Consider the following 21,918-nt stretch of genomic DNA (forward strand, 5'->3'; position numbering starts at 1 on the left):
CCCCCCACTTCTGGCCTGAGCCACTGCAGGCATGTGGCTGCATTTCCAGAATCAAAAGTGAATGTTTATTTTGTTGCTTCTCAGTTCAATCTACACAGTTTAAACTAACCTGAAAAGACTGAATTGATTCAGCCTCGGGCTTTTTGACTGTCTGTACTTAGCCGGGTTTTGTTACAGATTTGAACTAGTTTCCAGTTTATGTGTAATTTCTGTCCATAGCCCAATAAGTATCCCCTCCATATGGCAAGTGATCATATTTACATAACACAAAACTGAGACAGACAGGAAAAGGTAAAGGATCCAGTGCAAATGAAGTTGGTAAGAAAACAAGAAGAACATAGGACTCCATCCCACCCCTGCCCACTCACTATTTCAAAATGGAAAGCAGTCACTTTACGGAGGGCAACATAGAGTAGTAAGTATTCCTCTGTGACTTATTTAACTGTTTTTTCCTAGATCCACCCTCTCTTCTGCAAATATATCTCTTACTCCACTTCTTCCCCACCACAAACACATCCTACCAACTCATTCAGTGCCATTCTCAGCTGCAAGGAATTCTGCCAACCTAACCCCCAAGTGAAAGAGTTCCTCTACTGCTGACTTTAACTCGCTGGAGCTTATAGCCATAACCCTCCGTTCTGAAGTGTCACCACTCCAAACACGCACACACATTGCTCCGGACAAATTAGGCTGTTTTACCTAATATGCACTGCTTGGCTGAGAAGCCCTCGGTTCAGAATGCTTCCTCTTTGTGGCTGGAGCTAGAAAAGCAAGAGCAGAGATAACAAGCTCACATGATCTGAAACAACTCCACAGAGTCCTGCATTCTTTGCTCAGTACTTCATCTCTGGCCTTAAGGCAAGGGACAGACATTCAAAAAGCCCGAGCCTAAACTGATTCACTCTTTGCAGGTTAGTATAACCTGTGCAGCTTAAATTAATAACTGTACAGACATGCTTTGTTAAACCAGGAACTGCAGGCACATGCCTGCAGTGGCTCAAGCCAGAAGCTGGGGGATGCTAGAGTGTGCCTGCCAGCGGCTGCCAAATGGGAGGGAAAAGAGACACCCTCCAAGGCTCTCACCCCTCCCTGCTGGAGTGGAGGGGGCATGGCCAGGCACTAGCTTAGGCTAGCACAACACAGGGGATGGGGAAAAACATATTTTCTCTGAAGCAAGGTATTAAACACAGCAATTTGCAAAGCATACAACAGGGAACTACCAAAAATCTTCACCTAAGCTAAGATACAGTCCAGTAAAACACAGCATACACAGCTTAGTCTAACTTAAAAATGTAACCAGGAAGACAAGAATTTGTGTTATTAATCCTGAGGGCAGAGTGTGTCCTTACAGCCAGGCATTCAGAAAGGCTTTGTTTAAATGTTCTACTTTATAATGTAAATGTAGCTCTCTGCATTCCTTGGTGAAGCTGTTTGCAACTTCTTTTAATCAGCATATGTGATGATTGTCACACATGCTTCTTAGCTCTGGGCTTACATTAGCTTTACTCTCTCCCCCACTCCCGGACATGTGGCAGAAACTGCAGCCAAAGCCCTGGCGGTTGGGGGCGGGGAGGGGGGAAGAAAGGGGACAGAGTGAGCAATTAACTCCATCCCTACCTGTTTGCAAGCAAGCCACAGACATGTGGCTGGAGCTGGCAAGCAGCAGCTGTGGTCCGCGGGGTTTGCCAGTGGAGGGGAGGCGGGGAAAGGGAGAAATTTGCCTCAGGGGCCATGGCAGCCCAGCGTCTGGCCACACCCTGCTCCTGCTCCGGCTAGAGAGCAGAGGGGAGGGGCCAGCTCTGCTGTGATGCAGAGAGCCCTGTCCAGCCCAAGAGCGTGCCAGGATGCATGCTGGGAGAATCCAATTTATCTTAAACTAGCAAGGAGTCTGGGACAGACATTGCATAAACTGGTTTGAGCCAAATCAGTTAAGTCTGGTACTACATTGAAGCAGGTTTATCTCAAATTGGTTTCAGCTATTTTCAAACTGGTTCATGTGCACTGAACATCTGTTCTGGTACAGGTTTAAACCAGTTTCTGATCACTTAAACCAGTTTATGTGTAATGCCTGTCGGTAGCCTAAGGAAACATGTGCAATTTAGTCCTAAACCTCAGTGACCCTAAAGAATAGCTCCCTGTGTTCCTGTTTCCAAATAATCTGGGTCTTTGGCTTCACGTACCACAGCAAAAATATTCAATGTCTAGCTAAGTGTCTCAGTCCAATTTGTGGATTAAAAAGATTTGCATGTTCACTCTGTAAGATGCAACTGTCATTTTAACGGCAAACAAAACCAAACAGGCAATACTGTGGGTTCCCTTTCTTATGGGACAGGTAGCAGCCCTGCATTGTTTGAATGTGCAGCTGCCACCAACTTCTTAGGAAAGTCTTGATCCTTCAGCTGACACTATTTCAGGAACTAGGCACTCCCTGGCCCCAGTGCAAACTGAAATATAATGAATGTTATATGTGAACATAAAAGAACATGACTAGCTATGTTTGCTCTCTGAGGATTTCCTCAGAACTACTTTTACCCTTTCCTTATATTAGAAGAAAAAAAGCAGCAGTAAATTAAATTGAAAATCAACAAATTTTAAGTTGATAAATGGAAGTTGTTTTTGCATATCACATAATTAACTTGGCTCTCATTCCTACAAAATCTAGCTCTCATTCCCACACAATTTATTTTGAAGCCAAGTGCTTAGCAGGATTTGACTGTATGAGCATAGTATGCAGTTTTATTAGATTGGATACAAATCAATTGTAGGGTCCTCCCTACACCAACCACTACTTATTGAGGTTAGGAGGAAGCACCCTGAATCAATATCCACTCTTTGGTATCCATTATGGTATCTTGCAGCTTTCTCGTACAGATTACTAGTCCAGGACCAGCACTATTTTGATATAGTTTGACATTTTTTAATATCAAACATCTGCTCATGCAGCCTTTTCTGTATGTCCTGGATTAACTGGCTGCCATCTATGTGTCAGAAGTAAAATTTAAAAAAATCTTACTTGCTTAATTCTAATTCATCATTATAATTGAACATATTTTCCTTTTCAAGCATGCATGCATATGAATAATGTTCATACATATGAAAGTTACATGGCAAAATTATGGCTGGAAGTTACAATATAGATTGATAATACAGCCTATTAATAGTAATATGAGTCTCCAAATTAATTCAGTGGATAAGCTTCTACAAAATTATTTCAGCTGACTACTTTGGATTGTGTATTTGTGCTGCTTTAGAGTATTAAATGGTATTCCCAGTCTAGATTAAAACTAAATTCAGTACAGTACAAAGTAGAATGAATTATAATGAATCCACCACTCACAGATGGCACCCAAACAAAATGCACATTCTCTCCTTTTATAATATGGCTTTATTGCATCACTTGCCCAAACTCATTCACTGTCATATTCTCAGAATAAAGATCAGTTTTGCTGATCAAAAATGAATGTAAAATACATCTTGAACCAGGCATTGACCATAATCATTCTCTGCAGAGATCCTTAGAAAAGCATTTTCTGCTATGTGCTTCTTGTGCTTGAATGACACCTTATTAACTAACCAAAAGGAACTTGTATATTTATATAGGGCTATACATACAAAACACCCATTCAATAAACATGGAACTTTATCATGCCCTTAGACCCTGGGTGAAGGCTCAAAACCATGCTAAACTAGCTGCATCTCCTGATTTCCAGGCTTTTGCCTTCACTGAGCAGGAGTAAATAGGTAGAGTGTGCTTCTCAACAGGTCTGCTGCGTTCACCACAAAGACAATGTAGACATGCACTAAAGGTCCAATCCAAAATCTGACCTTGGCTAGACCCTCACAAAGTTACTTAATACCCACAAAAGCCAGGTCCAGGCATTCAACAGTTCACAACATCCAGAAAATCTCCATATGACAGGCATTTTGAAAAATCTAACCACCTAATTGGATGGAGAGATCCAGGATTAAGAAAAGGGGGTGGGGCTGGGGGCACAGCAAGTGCCACTGGCGCTGCCCTTCAGGCCATGGTGTGGGGGAAGGGCAGGGGAGTTCCCAGGATGTTAGGGATACCCAGGTGGAAGGGAGGGCAGGTAGGCAACAAGTGTTGGAAGGCAGGACCCATGTAGTGCTGTCCACACCAGAGCCTGACTCCCTGTGCAGCTGCTCCCCACAGTCTCTGGCTAGAACAGAGCACGAATGGCCCTAAGTTCCCCTCACACCTGGGGCAGTGGCAGTGGTGGCCAACTTCCTCTTTCCTGTACCTGCTCCCTGCTCACCCTGATAAGGTGTCCCCCACTAGCCCAAGGGCTTCAGTTGCGGGGAGTAGCTATGCTGGCTGCCAGGCTCTGCTAGCAATAGCAAGAGTAGTAGATAGCTCCCTTTTTCTGTGCTTACTCCCTATCTGGTGCTCCTCAATGTCCCGCACTGCCTGGTAGCAGAGGCAGGAAAGGAGAACCTGGCTGCTGCTGCTTCTGTCCCCAGTTGATCCTGGCTCCCTGCACAGCCCCTAGCTGGTAGAGGGCAGGAGCAGCTCTGGTTGTCCCCCTCCCATCAATCAGGGACAGTAGGGGTGGCAGGTGAGTTCACCCAGAGGCATAGTAAGCAGGGTCTGCACCTTGGGCAAACACTGCATGGAGTGTATTGGGAGGAAAGGTGCTGTGTAGAATCAGAAGGGAAGGGGATTGTACATATTCTGGGACCTAAAACACAGTGACTGCTACTGCTACTATTGCTGAAGCATCCTCTGCCAGACTAGGTTGTTGCTCTTACAGCAGCAGCATGGTATGCATGTATCCAGCAGCTTCTGCAACAGCAATGTTGTGGGGTGCTTCTTCTGCCAGGGTGTGGACTATACAGGGGTGAAGGAATAATTCTGGCACCCCAACTAAGCTAGTGCCCAGGTCTGGTGCCCCACTTATGCTTTCCACATCTCTTCACTGCCCTCACCCCACTCCACCAGCCCAGGATTCCAGCCATACTTTGCCCCAGCCCCTTGCAATAGTCTGTTCCCATTACCCACCAGGACTCTTCAAGGGACCCAGGCATCTGGAGCCATGAAGACCTGGAGAGCTGGGTCTGGTAGAGTGCAAGGCGAAAGGCAAAGGGTGGGGGCGGGGGGTGACCGCACTATCACAGCCCTTTGAATGCACCCCTGACACTCAATATATTGATCTTTTATGAAAATCTGGAACTTATCTGGGTCCCTATGTGGCAGCTAAACTGTTTGAAAAATCTGACCTCGATTGTGGGTCTTCAGCTGCTATGAAAATCTGACCCGGCTCACAGGAACAAGTCTTTTAAAGGAAGTAATATCAATAGTGATCTCTTAAGGCACTCTACATGTGCGCTTTAATATGCATTAACCTCTTTTAATACATATTAAAGTGTCACAAAAAAAGTTCACTTTCACTAATGCTCATTAAAATTGGCTAAAGCACCTGTTTCTAATACCTCTGAATGGAGGTACCTGAATTTAATGGGCGTTACCAAAAGCACATTAAAGAATGTGTAGATATGCCCTTAAAGCACAATAAATAATTACAGCTGCATGTACTTGTCATTTGGTTGCCTGGAAATCTTGCTCATTGACTATTAGTTTTCATATTCTTTAAGTATACAATTTATATATTTCTTTATATATTAATTCATTGGATGATTATATAATTATATGTATCCCCTACTTCTCATTTACTTTTCTCCCAGTTTTTTTTGTGCTGTATACATTTCTTCCATAGCAAATATTTTGTTTTGAGGTCATGATGCCAGTATGAGAAGGTCATTGCATTAGCTCTGCTTCTAAGATAGCGGTTTTTTACTTCAAAATGTTTTTTCAACAGATTTTAAGTCTTCCCATTACCTAGATGTTGAACTATACTATTACTATTCTCTCCTGCAGTTTGATTCATGTTGAAGATTTAAAATAATCTCATCACTGATTTACTTGAATATATAAAGTCAAATTATGCCTGTCTGATTTTAAATGCTAATTTGTCTTTCTACCCTTGGCCTTACCAGCTTGTTTTTGTTAAAAAACATGTCTTATTTAGCATTTTAGATAAGCTCCTATGATTCTGGGATTCCAGAATAGCCTTATATTTGTTAAAGTAAAGACTAACAGAGCTCAAAAACAAACAAAAGTTTATTTGCAAGGAAGTATCTTAATCTCAAATGAAACACCAGTTTAAAATGTGTTAGTGCAGATTAGTTTTAAAAGGTTTAGCCATTAGGGATTTTCCACTGCCAGGAAAAGGGTCCATTCAAACTAGTTGTAATATTTTAATAGTATTCTTCTTCCAGTTACAATTTCTTTAAAAGTGAATTCAGTCTGGTACTAATAAAGATAACAGCCAAATACATTAGGGCCCTATTTAGAAAAATGAAAGTTTTTAGAAAATTACAAGACTTGATTCTTTGCTTGAAACGTTTAGTATTTTCGTTCCAATTATGAGGGGGAAAGACTATACAAATAAACAGCATGCAGAAAGTAGTAAACTGTTCCTCTCCATGGAATTCTTTAGTAAAAGGCAAAAAAGATTTATGCGATCTGAAGAAAAAACAGAGTATCACTAAATCTAATCAGGGAATGAACTTCAGGTTCATCCGCAAGAACTACTTCACAGTTAGGGTGGCTAGGAGCTGGAACCAACTTCCAAGGGAAGTGGTGCTGGCTCCTACCCTGGGGGTCTTTAAGAAGAGGCTTGATGCCTACCTGGCTGGACTCATTTGAGTCCAGTTTTTCTCCCCCCCAGGCGGGGGGTTGGACTTGAAGATCTACAAGTCCCTTCCGACCCTACTTCTATGAGTGTATGATTCTATGATTCTATACATCAATCAAATCCAGTGAATCAAACTACAATAGTGGAAAAGTTTTTTTTATTTTCATTTACCTAAAATGATAGCAGGTGCACAAATGGAGGCCAGGTATGAAAATCAGACACAACAGCCGTTGAATTATACTTTGCAATATATGATCTTTCTCTATACATACATACATATATATAAAGAGAGAGAGATATATAGATATCTATATATCTATATATATATATATGGGGGCGGGGTTGAATGTGTTTATTTTTCCCCTACAATTTATCATTCAGTGCACTCCTACAATAAGCACCCTTGGATAATAAAGTAATACTACAGGTAATAGAAACAAACGTTATTCTTTTAATGTTATAATTAAAGTAAGCAATACTTCACATCATTGAAAAAATGTCAAATAATTCTTGATTAAGTTGATAACCTCTTAAAACAGCAGGGCACAGCAAATGGGAAGCAGGGTACAGTGAGTGGGCACCTGGCCAGGGCCCCCCCTCCCCCCGAGAAGAGCTGGTGCTGCTGGCAGCCAGCAGTGTCATGGCCTACCACACCTTGTGGTGGGGGTTGGGGCTGGGATTGTGGAGCTGGCACAGCAGGCGCTGCCCCAGACTCCTTGAGCTGTTGGTGCAGTGTGTAGCTGTGGAGCTCAGTGGGATGAGCAGCTGAAGTCCCAAGGGTCCCTCCTGCACTGACATGTCTCCATGAGTCAGTTGCTGCATAAAGAGCATGGTCTTGCTGGCACTCCCCAACTGATGATTGTGGATGGTGATCATAACCCACTGTGCCTGCAAGGCCTTGAACTTAATATGGCTCTGCCATGCTGACTGGTAGTGCCCATGCTCATGCATCCAGCCTGACAGCCCCTCATAGACATGGACATTAGAGCACTTGCCCCACTCAAGCTGGTGCCTCTCCCCACAGGACCATGAGGTCACCAGTCACCTCCTGTGATCAGCTGGGGTCCCAAGTGTGGGCATGGGCGTGGATGATGACAAGGTCAATGGGGATCCCATGCTGGCTCTCTGGGCCTCCACATGGCTGTCCTTGTGCTGCTGGGCCTGGGAAGCTGCCTGCAGCCCCCAGCAGAGGGGAACAGCATGCGACTGGCAGCTGTGCAGAAGAGGCAATGCCCCACAGCACTTGCAGACTCTGGGCAGCCTGCTGGGGGTGGGCTGCAGACAAGTGGAATTGGCCCTGCCAGCCAGAAGCTGCCTGCAGATGGCCCTGGGGCCTGGGAGGACTGGCAGGCCACTGCAGCAACCTGCAGCAGCCTGGAGCAGCCTATAGACCTGGACGGCATGGGCCTGGCAGCTGTGTGGTCCTGCAGTGCCAGGCAGCAACACAGGGGTGCAGGCTAGCCTGCAACCTGCCCAGGGGGACACAGGGCCTGAAGTCTTCTCAGAATGCCTGCTGGTGTGCCGTAGGGCTCAAAATACCTGCAGACTTTTAAAGACTTGAGGCAGCCCAGCCCTGGGGCAGGAGAGGCTTCCAGCCCTGGGGCAGGAGAGGCTCCCAACCTGGAGCCCTGGGGCTAGCCTCAGGCCAGTCCCCTAGTGACAGGGGTAACCTGGGAGCAAATTCACTCCCAGATCACACGTACACATGCATAACTGCACAGCAACTAATCATGAGTAAATTTGCAATCTGCATTTGCAGGTAGGAAATTTACTCATGATTCAGGTCATTTACTGCACAATAAGTTTGCACGTGTGTAGATGCATGTGCTTACTGCACCGTAAACTACTTTACTGCCCAGTGAAGCATCTCATGTATACACACCCAGTAAATATCACAACTTGTTTGCCAGGTCTCGGATTCTGAATTGTTTAGAAAATGTATGCTCTTGCATTCGGACTAGCAGAATGCTCTCAGTTCACAGGGGATCTTTGAATCATTCCTTTGAAATTTAAAGCAGTTTTTTACTACTGGACCTGCAATGTCTCACTTAATGTAAAAGCTTCATCTGGAACTTTGTATCCGGTGCATCCAGGGTATTGTGCTAGCTTGCACTAAGAATATTTCAAGTGGGAGAGCAAAGTGAAGAACAAGAGCAAGAGCACTTCCAATTGCCCATTTAGAGACACTGTAGTTTTTCTTCAGAACTATTTTCCCATTTTGTTTCTCAGCACTGTAGATGTTTTGTGTGTGGTGATTCCTATGTGGACTGGCTGGGTGTAACAGTTGTCCATTGTTATGATTATTAAAATCCCGTTGAAGTACTGTAACAGAATTAACATTACATTAAAAATCAACCTGTTGAATAATAAATATCCTGTGTACATCTGGTCTCCAGTCCATTTTTCACTGTTGATGCATGTTGGTATATACCAGTTAATTAAATTAATGAAATTCCCTCTGTCAATTTTTCTTTGTACAAATATACTGCTTACTAGAGCAGCTGGTGTCTTTTATTGTGATCCTTAGTACCAGTTTTCTTTTCTCAGGGAAAAAAAACCCCACAAAAGAAATGCCAAATGAGAACTGAATACTATTGTCAGACATCACTGTCAGTCGAACTGTAAACTAAGCAACAGACATGCATTTGTAACTCCCTGTAAACTTATAGAGATATACCCTGCAGCATATTGAAGAACATCATTCATGCAATAGAAACCCCTTGTTCCCCGGCCTCCTCACACTCTCCTCCCCCAGAAAACCACATCTGTTTCCTACTGATAGCTTTTAACACCACCCCCTTAATGTTTTCTAACAGGAAGTAGAAACTGAGAGAAGTTTACATTCACCAACATTTAAGAATCAGCCTGGGAGCCATTCCATCATTTCTGTGAAAGAGTCAAATGTGAGAGGTGGGAAAACAGTTTTTGGCAAGATGTCATCTGAAAACGGTCAGAACAAGAACTTTGAAGGTTAGCATAACACTTTAATCTTATTTCTTGCTTTAGTACTGGGTACAGAACAACTAAGATATCAAAGAATGTAAAAGTCTGTGTGTTTTTAAATAGAAGAGCAAAACTGATGATAAAATTCATTTTTAAGGAAGCAACATAAGATGCAGAAGTACATAGATTTATTTGACATCCCTCTGTTCTTCAAGTTGTGATTTTATATTTAATTGTGTGCAACAAGGGATATGGGTACTACTGGAAAAAACAATAGCTCTAAACACTTAAGTATCTGGAAATTTTCCCCCCAAAGATGATGCTGTTAACATGAGATAAAACAGTGCATTTATTTTTTTCATGCAAGAAATACAGTAATTTTTTTTAGAACAATGGACTAGATTATCAAAGTAACAGAGGGGAATCAAAGCTATATAACAAAGGCTGCCAAAATAAAAAACTAAGGCTTATCACCTGTAAAATAAGCTTCCCAAAATTTTTATTTTAGATGACTACCCTAAATATGTCTAATGGTTTTAGGATAAATACAACAGAAAAGTATCACATATTTTAACAATGCATATAATTTTAATGTTTTTCTAATGTTATTACAGTGTAAATAGCCAAGTGCTTGAAACCACATTGTTCCAATAATTCTGGAAAATGTTCCACAAAATGCAAATATTTATTAAAAATACAGACATCACTCATCACTTTTAAGAGGCAATAACTTGGCTTTTATAGTTTGGTATAGGAGTATAGTTGGAATTATCAGGGCATTGTTAAAAATAACAACAACAATAATAAAGCTCCAGGACATTTGTGTGGGTGTGTGTAAATTGCACACACTAGCAGGGCCATAGTCTTGTTGAGCCTGAAAATAAAGCAGCAATATCTTTACCGCTGCTTGGAATATTATAAATCCAGTATGGAAGGAACTCATTCAGCAGGATGCCCAGGAATCAAAATCAGACCTCTGTTGCACCCAATTCAGTCATAACCTGTCAGTGATATTGAATATCAAGAATGAATCAGCAGGTAGTTGAGGAAAGAGGCTAGTGCATAAGAATCTGAGATCTGGTAAATTAAGGGAAAGTTCTGATTCAGAAAATGACTTCAATAAGCTCAACCTAGCTTCTTGATTTTCACATGGTATCATGGAAATACCCCATAGTTTGGCCCAGTTTCTGGGTCTGAAGGAGGCCTTGAGTTGCCATGACTTGCAGATCATGACTTCGATATAGGAAATCTGCAGCAGTGTTATTAGTTCTTTACTGTCCTGAGCATAAAATACATGTGCACAATTTAAAAATAAAGATGGGCCTGAGGCTGAGGTCCCCATTTTCATTCAGGCTCTTCTCAGATTCTGTGAAGTTCAAACTCACATTCTGATTCAGGTTCACTATGAAGACAAACCCCAGCTGGGAAATTTGGATTTAGGTTCAAAATATTACAAATTTGCTGATAGAAGTCAAACCCAGAGAAGAATATGTATGGCTCTTTCTTGCATGACAAAATGCATCCTTTGGCAGAACTGTATTCTAGCTCTCCCCAAGGTAGTCAAACCTTGAATAGATTACTTTCTATCATTTCTCTAGATCCATAGTTAACTGTTCGACTTGAGCTTAATTGTACTTACACTGATGTAACTCTAGAGGACAGAAATTTGATCTCACATCAATATTAAAACAGAAGTTACCTTCAGGGGAGTCAGTGAAAGTATATTGTTTAAAACTGGTTTAAGTGAGAGTAGACTCCAGTTCACTTCAGAAATTTCTATTTAGGTGTAAGTATTCACTCTGACTACAACGCAATTTTCAAATCTAAAATGATTTTGGTCCTTTGCCTGGGTTTCCAGGTGATATGCAAAGGGAATTTTTACCCACAGTAACACATTTGGAAGGTTGTCAACAAACAGTCTATAAAAGGCCTTTAGTTGATTGTTGCCTGAAATTTTTTTTAATTTTTTAAATCTAAGATATTCAGCTTTGCCTTGATTTGTAACCCCTACATGCACCATGTTGCATCACTCCAGGGATCATGGAGAAGGCCTATAAGGAGACGGTGCTGTTACTTAATATATTACATGGCCTTGCAATATAGTTATAATCTTTTTCATTGTAAAATAACAGAGCACTTGACTTCTTACACACAAGGTTCTGTGCTGTAGCAGGGTTCTTCAATTAACATGTATCTAAAATAGTAAATGTTGAAGTTTATACTGGGATTTGAGTTGGTAATCTGAATAAAGATGAATACTCTGGGACCTAAGAAAAGATCTTTAAGGGAATAAAGGAATGAAGGTTCTTCCTATATTTATTGGTGGGGCATTCAGCATATCATGTATAATCCAAAATAATTTTAATGTTTTCTTTTGAAGGTTCCCTCCAAGCGGTCTTTATCTAAACTCAGATTATAGGTGTATTGATAGATCATGTTAGAGAACTAGATCTGTCTTCAACTAAATAACATCCTGTAAAAGTCAAATCTTGGCATGGCAAGTTATACTTTAGTATAAACTAATAGAAGCTACAATGTTACAAAGGTAGATCATATAGTTAATGGATAAAAACCACAGGTTAAGATGCAGTATAGAAATTGCTTCTGAAAATCCAGCAGTTAATATAAATGGTTTAATTTGCTGCAGTGATACACAACTAACAAAGTTATTTGATTGGTATGGCAGTCTTAAAGTGAAATTATATATCTTGCCCACATGAAGATGAATGATAAGCATATATATGCAGTAATCTGCTTTATTATTGTTGATTGACTCTAGACCATATAATTGCTCAAGAAAGGATAGATACGTGGGCACTAAAGAACATAAACATTCAGATCTTGTAATGTTCCTTTGCCATACAACGCTTGTTTTTTTAAATCTTGTTTTCTTAGTTAAGGTAGTAGACAAAACTTGTTAGCCTTTCCTTCCTTAGGTTTTAAAGTTATCTGTTATATTCAATTTTTATTAATAGTTTGGGAGTGCTATTTCCAAATGATTATCTAAGGCTCGGGACAGACATTACACATAAACCAGTTTAAGTGATCAGAAACTGGTTAAAATTGGTAACAGAACAGATGTTCAGTGCACATAAACCAATTTGAAAATGGCTGAAACCAGTTTGAGATAAACCTGATTGAATGTAGTATCAGACTTAACTGATTTGGGTCAAACCAGTTTAGGCAGTGTCTGGCCCTGACCTCTTGCTGGTTTAAATTAAACCAGACTTCCACAGCATCGCAGCATGCTCTCTGGGCTGCGCTGGGCAGGGCTCTCTGCTCCACAGCAGAGCTGGCCCCTCCCCTCTGCTTCCTGGCTGGAGCTGTGGCAGAGACTGTAGGCACAGCTAGGTCTGCCTGGCTTCTCCCTGCCCTACACCCCCCTTGCTGCTCAAGCATGAATCCTCCCACCCCCACCCCATCTGCCACAGCATGGACCCCAGCCTCATGGTAGCTAATGCCAAGAGGTGTCTGTGTGTGTCTCTCTCCAATTTCACTGGGACAGGCAATCAAAACAGTGACCACTTAGGGCTTTTGGAGCTAATTAACAGGTCAGCTGGTAAGCTGTTTAAGAAGAGTTTGAACTAATTGAGAGAAGCTATTGTTTCGCTGATGGGGTGATAAACACTGTTATCAGCCCCCTGCTGACTTGCTTGCCTGTCAGTTTGCTGCAGACACTATAAAGAAGCAGAGAGGGAGATTGAAAAGCTCCATGACATCAACAGATGCATGCATTGCACACCTCCCCTTGCCTCAGAGTGCTAGCAGGGTTCTGGGGTCTGGCAACAGTTCTGCTCCTTGAGCAGTCAGCAGGAAAAAGCCTGGGATGGGGCAGCTAGACCTCCCTAATCAAAGGTCCTATCCAGGCCTGGCCACACCCCGCTCAGCTCAGGACTGTGGAAAGGAAGGGAGGGCTGCTCTAGTGCCCCCTGGTTTCTAGCCTGAACCACTTCAGGCACGTGCCTGAATTTACTCAATCCAGAGAGAATGTCTGTCTGGTTACAAACCAGCTTAGCCTAGCCAGGTTAAACTAACATTCAAAGATTGAATCAGTTTGGGCTCAGGCTTTTGAATGACTGTCCCTAACCTAAAAGGCAGGGATAGTCTGCTTCTATAATCCACACTTTTTCAGTTGTTTTCAGAAAACAAGTTCATATATTCTCTAGGTATTTATTTTGATAAATAATAAAAAGATGCCTGTAAAGAGTCCTATGCTCCTGACTCTGTCAGTGCTACAGCAACAATACATCCCCAAGCAATATGTAGAATTAAATTTAAAAAGGAATAAATAGCAGCTAGCCAGATACAAAGATCTTCTACCTCTATCATTATGGGAACATGCACTCAGACACTTGCATGAACCCTGTCAAATACACACCATGCCTGGGGGCTATATTTTGGACCAGGTATGAATGCTTCCTCAGCCCTGAACATATCCAGGGTCAGGTTTTCTTTTTACTTGTTGGTGGAAAACTATATGTCCTAGATAATGATTTTGGTTCTTTTCCATTACTACAGCTCATTTTTGGGAGATTTTTCTGCTTCCAAATATCTATGCTAGAGTTCTCACTGGTGAAAACATTTAGCTGTTGTGAAACTGGGCTGAATGCATCCCATCTTTAAGTATATTTTCCCATTGAAAATCAACCATCTGGGGGCCACCTTCACTTACAGATGGTATCTTTTCAGGAATGCTGAAGCATTTAACCTAGTGTCATTCTGAACAACTACCTACATTATTCTGATGTGGGTGGATGGAGAACAAAGTGCCTTAAATGTCAGCAGAAATAAAATTAGCTTCAATGTCTGTACTAAAAAAGGGAGCTTTAAGAGGCATTAAGTGTTCTGAGGTTGCAATAACGCCTTCTTTTCTCTTATCCACTTTCCATGGTAGGGGGGCAGTTCAAAGCAGAAAGTGGATGAGATGAATTTTTGACAATGACCACTCGCCAAATTATTAGTTGTTCTATCAGAAATTTCAGGCAGGCCATATCCTTCTATTGCTATAATTAACATATTTCCTAATATATTTTTATATCAATTTAATTCTCCAAATACAGGAAACCATGTGAGTTGGTGAAGGAGTTGGTGAGTAGGAGATTTGCCACTGGCTTGCTCTGCAAGTCCCCCTCTTTCCTTCAATTTTCTTATCAGCAATTTATGGATAAACTAGCAAATTGCCTGTCAAGCACAATGGGGTGGGGGGCAGACAGGGACAGAGGCCTGCGTCACCCCCTCACCGCCTTGGGTCAGGGTCTGGCTTCCACACTTCCCCCCTACCACCTCAGGTCCAGGCTCACTCACTCCTTTCCCTGCCCACCGCTTTGGGCCCAGGCTTATTTCCCCCACCACCACCACTTTGAGTTCAGGCCCTCTCCCCGCTCCCCCCTGTCGTTTTAGGTCTGGTTCCCCCCCCCACTGCTTTGGGTGCAGCCCTGTGCACCCCCCCACACACATCCACTGCCATTCAACTCCACGCCACTGCCTCCCAGGAACAGGGGGAAGGGAGCTTGCACATAGTCAGCGGCAGCGGCAAGCAGTGGGCATCAACAGTGCAACAGCAGGCACCCATGGCATGGTGGTAGGCAGCAGCAGTACACTGCCACTGGTTACCCCCTCTCCTCCCCTCCCCTTCTGACTCTCCTCTCTCCCTCCCTTCCTGCCCTCTCCCCTGCCACCAACCCCTCCCTGCTGGCTGTTGTTTGTGGGGGTCCCGCTCCAGCCCCTGGCTCCAAGAAGCTCCGGCCCCTCAGTCCCTGTGGTCATGGTGGTGCTCCGCTGTGTGGGGGGGCGAGGCCAGTGCTGTGCTGCCAGCACCCCATACCACTGCTGTCTACAAGGAGCAGGACTGGTGGGGGAGGGGGCAAGGCCAGTACCGCTCCATTCCCTCCGTCATGGCTGCATTCTGGTCACCACCATCCCCCCTGCCTCCAAGAAGCAGGGCTGGTGGGTGTGTGAGGCCAGCATAGCTCGCCCCCCTGTTATGACCCCTCAGTCCCAGCTATCATGGCACCACTCTGCCGTGTGTCTCTGTCTGTGCAGAGCACTCTGATTGGCTGCTGAGACAACCAATCAGAGTGCAAATAAAGCATTACAGACAGACAGACAGACAGACAGACAGACAGACTAAGGCTTTTATAATATTAGAATACTGCTATTTGAGTACTTAATACTGGTTTTGTAGAGTTATATTAATACTGCTTGTTTCTGCAAGCAATGAGAACCAGTTCAGGAATGAAAAAGGAATTTCACCATAAACATTATGTCATTTCTGCTGAAAAGATGGAAAAAACCCAGATTAGCTGGTCATTTGACTGGTTCTCTTTATCCACCTCAATGAAATCTCCAGTGGTGTGATCAATTTCAGTCAATTTCCCTTAATATAACTCATTATATATATATATTGCTTAAGTAAAAGTTACATCTTGAAGCATTATGAATAAATAAGAAAAGGAACAATATCTGATACTTGTTTGAATTTGATCCCATGTGCTCATCAACCAACTGTTATAGTCACTGAGTCAGAGCAGATTCCAACACTGCATTTGGAGACATGCTGGAATCTCTGGATGAGGGAAGTTTACTATTCTGAGAAATATGTTGTTAAAGGGCTACTCGTGTTTTCTAACAAAGCAGGTCATAATTCTATAACCTTAGGATGCTGTAAGAGGCTCCCTCACATGTAGAATGGTCAGACTGTTAAACCAGCATGGTCACAGTTAAATTGCAATACAGAATTTTAAGTAAGATTACATCATATGACAATATAAAAGATGAGAAAAAGCCCGATAAAATCCATTTTTTTCTTAGGTCTCAAACAAAATTGAACATTTAAATCATATTGTTAAAGTGTTTTTGATAATTGTATTGTACACCTATGTTTCAGAAATTTATTAACCAGCCATTATGACATAAGTCTGAAGCAATATTTTTCTGGTTAAAAAAGACATTTTTTGTTTTAATGATCCAAAAGAATCTATTTATCTAATTGGATGGTTTTATTTCATATTATAGCTAAGAAAAATACGATCCTTTTTTTATGACATCTATTAGGTGTCTTCAGTCACTTCAGGATTTTACCCCAGATACATACTATAAGATTTTTTTTCTCATTTAATTGTGTAAACATTCTTTCCAATTATCATGTTTAAACCATAATATTTATTAAACCCATTTGACATGACGTGAATAGAGAGTCCAGAGAAGGGCCACTCATATGGTTAAGGGCTTGCAGGCCAAGCCCTACGAGGAGAGACTAAGGCACCTGGACCTCTTCAGCCTCCACAAGAGAAGGTTGAGAGACGACGTTGTGGCTGCCTATAAATTCATCATGGGGGCACAGAAGGGAATTGGTGAGGCTCTGCTTACCAAGGCGCCCCTGGGGGTCACAAGAAATAATGGCTATAAGCTAGCAGAGAGCAGATTTAGACTGGACATTAGGAGGAACTTCTTTACAGTTAGAGTGGCCAAAATCTGGAATGGGCTCCCAAGGGAGGTGGTGCTCTCCCCTACCCTGGGGGTCTTCAAGAGGAGGTTGGATGAGTGCCTGGCTGGGGTCATCTGAACCCAGCACTCTTTCCTGTCTATGCAGGGGGTCAGACTCAATGATCTATGGAGGTCCCTTCCGACCCTAACATCTATGAATCTATGACATTAAACCAATTTTCCTAAAAAGTTCCAAACACAGATTAATTTTCTATGGTGACCAGAAGTTTGGTTTCTGGCGGTCCAAAGGGTTTTAGCAATGAAGACTTCATATAGATAGTGCTCTGACACCAGATGCTCCTTGTATAAACTATTAGGATACGGTTTAGATGCAAAAGCTATTAAATCTTTAGTAGGGTAGTTAATCTGATTATCTGATATTAAACGTTTTATACATCAAAAACCAAAAATTTAAGCACAGTTCTACATTGTACTCAATTTAGGATAAATAAATAATTCTCTTAATTGCATTACATAATGCAGGTGCCCAATCTTTTTTTGTATCTGTTGCTTATCTTGTTAATAAATTTTGGGTTGGGGGATAAACCACTTAAGTTTTTAGGAAATCTTTGGCTCTTCTGTCTACCTTGTTATTTAACTGCATTCCATTTAACTGCATTGTTGGCAAAACTGACTAGAAGTCTTCAATTTTAATGTTACTGCAGCAGCCTTGAATTAACTCAATTTCAAGACTACTGTTATAGGTGTAAAGGTATTCTGAGAAGCAAAATAAGCAGGCTTAATTGGGTGTGAAAAGCTTAGTGGGGGCTCTTCCTGTAGGTAAAGAGCATTGTTAACAAAAAAGTTTTAGCAAGTGCATATTTCAGATATGTACAATCGTTGTCATCTCTCATTGTTCTAAATCAAATGTTCTCTCCTTTTGTTTAAATAATAAAAGGTATTTTCCTTAACTGAAAGCTTTGCAATCTCAAATTGGCTTGGGGGCATCCTGTTTCTTCTTGGACATCATTACTCATTATAAGTATTCTGTTGCTGACAAAATTCTATCCTTTTATTTGTATGCGATTTTATTTCTTCATAAATGGAACCAAGTGGAAGTCTGTAAACAGTTCTGCTAAAGATGCACACAAAGAAATATGATCCAGTGCATTCTATCATTGCTGCACTGGCTCTTGGGGCTGACAAGAAGCATAAACAAAAAAAGTTATTTGTGCTACTGAAGTCAGAAGACAGGATTCAGACTATGCACAGAAAGCATAACAGTTGAAGCGAAAGCACCATATTTCTATTGTCACTTTTTACTTTTAAGCACCATCTGGAAACTGAGATGCACCCATTCAGGGCAGGGAATGGAGCCCTTGTATTATACGCTCTTGCCATTTTCTGCTTAGTAAGTGGGCAGTGACAGTCTACACAAGATTTAGTTTCTGGATAGTCTTAAGATACAGGTCTACAGAGCTCACTACAGTAAATGACATTTCAGGTATCAAAGGATTGCTAAGGAGATCAGGTCCACATCAAGGAAAAGGTTACATGTGTTCCACCAGGAACAGGTAGAAAATGTGCTTTTAGCTACTATGCCAGAAGTACATTTATAAGAATTACTTTGGGACCGAACAAAACCTTAATACGGTAAGCCAGTATTACAAAGGTTTGGATATTGCCAACCCTTTTCCTTTGGTTCTTTCTTTTACCCCATAGCCCTAGTTAATACAAAGATTAATGATCTTAGCCATGAAAGAGTATAGTGAGGGGTATATTACAAAGAGGAATTGGGCTATTTAACTCTATTTCTTCTTAGGGCCTGTTGTAGTATTAACTACATTTCTTTGCTCAACTATGGGTACATGCAGACATTACACTTAGAATAACCTAACTAGGATTAGATTGATATCAGTGCCAAACTGTACATACATTCAGGGAGTTTAGAGTGGGCAAAAATGGCTGTCCCAATCTAACTTAACTCACTTAAGGAGGCACACTATGTAGATCAGGCCTGATCTTACCGAAAATGTGTACATGTTCAAAGCACAGTCCAGGGGTTGGGAAAGCCCAGCTGCTTGGCCCAGCTTTGGGATGTACTTCATCTACTGCCCTGCTTCCACACCCCTCCAACCCTGACTGGGCTATTTTTAGTCCTCTGATATCTCCACCCCAGATGGACAACCCCCAATGGTCCTGCCAGCCCTACCACCAATCCTACGAACCCCTCCTCCCCAGACCTGCCAAACCCCTCTGTGGACCCCACCTGATCCCACCTGCCACTTCCTGTGCCCCAAATTACTTAGATCGCATTCCCAGCTTAAAGTAAGCCATGTAATTGTAGGTGGGGTCCTGTGAACATGTGTGTATCTCCTACAGGATGGGTAATAAATCCAATAAAATCAGTATGGACATCTATTTTAATAGATTATTAAAATTAACTAAATTTTTTGTCAGATTAAAAAAAGCAATATTTGGCCTACTGTGAACAGAAATATTCCATCATTATATACTATTCTGTTCTTAGGACCTTATCCTTTCATCTAAATGAAGCTTCAACTACCCCCAGAAGTAACTATAACATTTACTTTTGACTGTGTAAGTACAGGATCCATGTGTATATTAGAGCTTAATTTAAATACCCTGTGGAACCAGTGACCAAAAAGTTGTTTTGAGCAGTGGCTTTGCAACTGAAAGAATCCACTGCATTCCATTTACTTTCTACCCATGAGAAAATGGAAGACATTTAGTACAATGTGAATCCAAACTGTGCTTTCATTAAAGAAAATTAATAGAAGAAACAGTTATAAAATAAAGGCAAGTATTTCCTTTACTACATTCTACTTCTAATGGCTTAAGTTAATAAGCATATGTTGTTAGACTATCACTGTAGTGCATCATATAAATACTATTTTTAATGGACATCACTACAGAATTTTAAGTAAATAAGCCAAGCAAGTTGGTATGCCAAAGCACTCATAGACATGTTCAGTGCCTGTATCTTTACCACCCCCAAACTGCAGATGAATATTGAACATGAAAAAATCACGTAAGATTGTGAACTGCATGGTATTTAAGATATAGCTTATTACTGAAGCTTTATGAAGTCTGCATTAACATAAATTCTTTTCTTGATTTGTGCTTGCAGTAACAGTTTTTGCTCTTTTGAATGAAGCACATATAGCTGCACATTTATTTTGCCCACTGTACCATTTGAAAACTTGACCCTCTAAACTATGTAAAAGAAAATTCTCATTTGTTTGATATTACTTGCAGTAATTTGAATCAAGTCTCTAGGGTTATAGAACTTTGGAGAAGTGATTAGCTTTTTTCCTATTAGTAAACAATGATTAAGACACCTTAAATGTTACTGAGAACAATTAATTACTTGAAACCATCCTGTTTAATTGTTAAGTGACTCCTAAGTGAGGCTGACTGATTTTGCAAGGGCATAATAGTAAACTGAATCAAAACCCTGAAAGTGGCTTAAAATAGCAAGCAAAATAGCCTGCTGTACTGAAAGAGAAGAGATGAGTATAGATTTACTCTTAAATAATAAATGATTGCCTTTGTCTGATAAATTAGTTTGTAGTGTGATATTCTGTTGGGTTAATTATTTTGATTAATGTACGGATTTAATAAAAGGCCTTATTCTTCTCTCAGTTTTGAAATCTGACTAATTTCAGTGGAGCGATTTCTTATTTATGCAAGAGTAAGTGAGAAGCGAATAAGTCCTTGAACATATATTTTCAATGTCTTAGTAATTAAGAATAGAGGAATACATTCTAAACTGTCCATATTGATTTAATCTAAATGTATTTGGAGCTATATGTCAGCCTTCAGCACCTGCCTACTGCCATGTTTGTAAGTAAACGTAATTATTTAAAAATCAGTCACTTCAGACATATTTGTAGAAGATCTAGAACTGTCTTTTTTCAGTACTTTTATCTTATTTTGCTTCATGAATTTATCATGAGGGATTCTCCTGTTTGCCTGATTTTGATCTCTTTTTTTCCACTGAGATGTTGTCTACTTCTTGTCCTGAGCTTTCCTGAGAAAATGCTGAGGTAGAGTCTTGTGGTCAGTCTTTTACCAGAGTTCTCAGGTCATCTGTAATTTACTGGCTTCACTTGTGCGCTCTCTCTCTTCCTCTCTCACTTTGTGTAGATCTGTCATCATTTTTTCTACCAAAACAACTGAAGATAGCAATATACATTCTCTTTCCTTTGCTTAAGGCCAGATATCATTACTAAACAATAGATTCCATGACAAAAACATCTTCTTTGCAAACTAATCTTCCTTATCATTCTCCTTAATTATTCCTGCAAATATTGCAAATATACCCATTTTGCATGTAAAAACCTTACAAATAATGATTTATACATGTAATCACCGATGCTTGGACATGAAAATTGGCATTTATCAAATCATTAGATTTGAATTTTTTTTAGTAACTATTCCAAAGTTCTTTTGGAAAAAATGGCAGTCACTTTTATTGCTGAGTGAAACACCAAAGATCAGCCTATTCAGTACAGATAAATATTCAGATCTGAAGGACTTACCTTATACATTAATAGTGTTGTGGCGCTAATAATGCAAGGAATATGGAAGAAGGAAGATTTGTTTGTTGGTATCTTTTATTGGACCAACTGTATGGTTGAGAGAAATGTTAGACATGCTTTTGGACATAAAAAATATTCCCTCCCATCTGTGTAAAAAGCAGATACAGACTAAGCTAAGTACCGGGTAGAACAATTACTTTTATTTAATCCCATTATGGAGTCACTTAAAAGGGATATGGGCAGTAAACCAATGAAGCAAAGAGGCAACA

The 21,918-nt window shown here is 41.0% G+C and overlaps 1 protein-coding gene across 1 annotated transcript in view; it reads left to right on the top strand.

Moving 5' to 3' along the window:
- XIRP2 (xin actin binding repeat containing 2) overlaps positions 1–21,918 on the top strand; it is a 303,369-nt gene that overhangs the window by 184,353 nt on the left and 97,098 nt on the right. Inside the window, exon 4 of the mRNA XM_019522841.1 lies at positions 9,533–9,686. Within this exon, the coding sequence (XP_019378386.1) occupies positions 9,533–9,686 (154 nt within the window). The remainder of the gene's footprint in view (positions 1–9,532; positions 9,687–21,918) is intronic.

The sequence above is a fragment of the Gavialis gangeticus genome, unplaced genomic scaffold (assembly GCF_001723915.1).
Source record: "Gavialis gangeticus isolate Ggan-Ray unplaced genomic scaffold, GavGan_comp1, whole genome shotgun sequence".
Taxonomy (NCBI): Eukaryota; Metazoa; Chordata; order Crocodylia; family Gavialidae; genus Gavialis; species Gavialis gangeticus.